At 33.2% G+C, this 1,209-nt stretch overlaps 1 protein-coding gene across 1 annotated transcript in view; it reads left to right on the forward strand.

Moving 5' to 3' along the window:
• Pmar_PMAR000621 (phosphotyrosyl phosphatase activator, putative) overlaps positions 1 to 1,209 on the forward strand; it is a gene marked incomplete at both ends in the record, with an annotated part of 6,997 nt that overhangs the window by 2,706 nt on the left and 3,082 nt on the right. The window contains 3 exons of the mRNA XM_002766485.1: positions 345 to 413; positions 459 to 586; positions 836 to 934. Of these exons, the coding sequence (XP_002766531.1) occupies positions 345 to 413; positions 459 to 586; positions 836 to 934 (296 nt within the window). The remainder of the gene's footprint in view (positions 1 to 344; positions 414 to 458; positions 587 to 835; positions 935 to 1,209) is intronic.

Consider the following 1,209-nt stretch of genomic DNA (forward strand, 5'->3'; position numbering starts at 1 on the left):
AAAAATGGTAATTTAGAATAGAAAAAATAGAAATAGGAATAAAAATAGAATTTTCAGCTTAGAATTCGAACCTGGATTGCCCGATAGCGAAGAAAAACTTGAAAATTCATTTATATTTTTGGTTTTTCTTTGACGTAGTAAAAATTCTCGGAAATTTTGTGAATTTTTTTGGGTTGGAAAAATGGTAATTTCAGCGTAGAATTTAAACCTGGATCGATCGATTGGAAAAAGAAATAAAATTTACTTATACTTCTTGTTTTTTTGATGGTAGTGAAAAATTTCTCAAAAATTCCCGAGGAATTTTTCGGAGCGGAAAAATGTCCTCGCTGAGATTTGAACCTCAGGCCTACCGCGACATCGCTGCTTTCTTGGAAAGGCTGTGTACGGCTGTACAAGGAAAGAAAATTCTCGATGTGAGATGTGCATGCGTGCAACAAATTTATTATATTAGTTTTCAGATTGTTGATTATACTACGGCGCCTCGATCAGTCGGAGGGGTTATGAATTTTATAGGAGAATTGGAAACTTGGCTGAAGGACATTCCCCCACTACAGCAGCCTATGCGATTCGGAAATATCGCTTTTCGGTAAAAAATTTTCGGAAAAATTACGAAAAAATCATAAAATTTTCCGTTTTGTTTGTTTGGAGCTCCTTGAAACGCTGATGCGAATCGAATGATAGTCAGGAAATTTCTTTACGAAAATTTTTCTCAAGAAAAAACTTTTTTTATTTTAATTGCAGAAAAGTTTTTCCCGTCTATTTTTGGTTATTTTTTTGTTATTTTTCTTGTTACTTTTTGGTTTTTTTGCTATTTTTCTGTTATTTTTCATGTTAGATCTTGGCATAATCGATTAGCTGATCGACTACCGAGAATATTTGACAGAATTTTGGGACCAGAATTGCAGCCGGCAGTGATCGAGTTAACGCCATATATGTGAGTAAAAAATCTTTTTGGTGAAAAAAAGATTTCCCTTTTTTAAGAGTTTTTTTTCATAGACGGTGTGGGAAAATATGCACATGGTCAACTACATGTGTCGGTGACCACATGAAAATTTTGAGAAAAAAATGAATTTTTTTTATGAACTCCTACAGTGAGTGAGAAAACTTTCACTCTCAGCTGTGGAAAGCGAGCATATATTACATATATATACAGGTATGAAAATTGCGATAAAAATCTACTTTCTGTCGGGTTTTTTATGAAAAAAAATA

Source organism: Perkinsus marinus, assembly GCF_000006405.1.
Source record: "Perkinsus marinus ATCC 50983 genomic scaffold scf_1104296972806, whole genome shotgun sequence".
NCBI classification, from domain to species: domain Eukaryota; phylum Perkinsozoa; order Perkinsida; family Perkinsidae; genus Perkinsus; species Perkinsus marinus.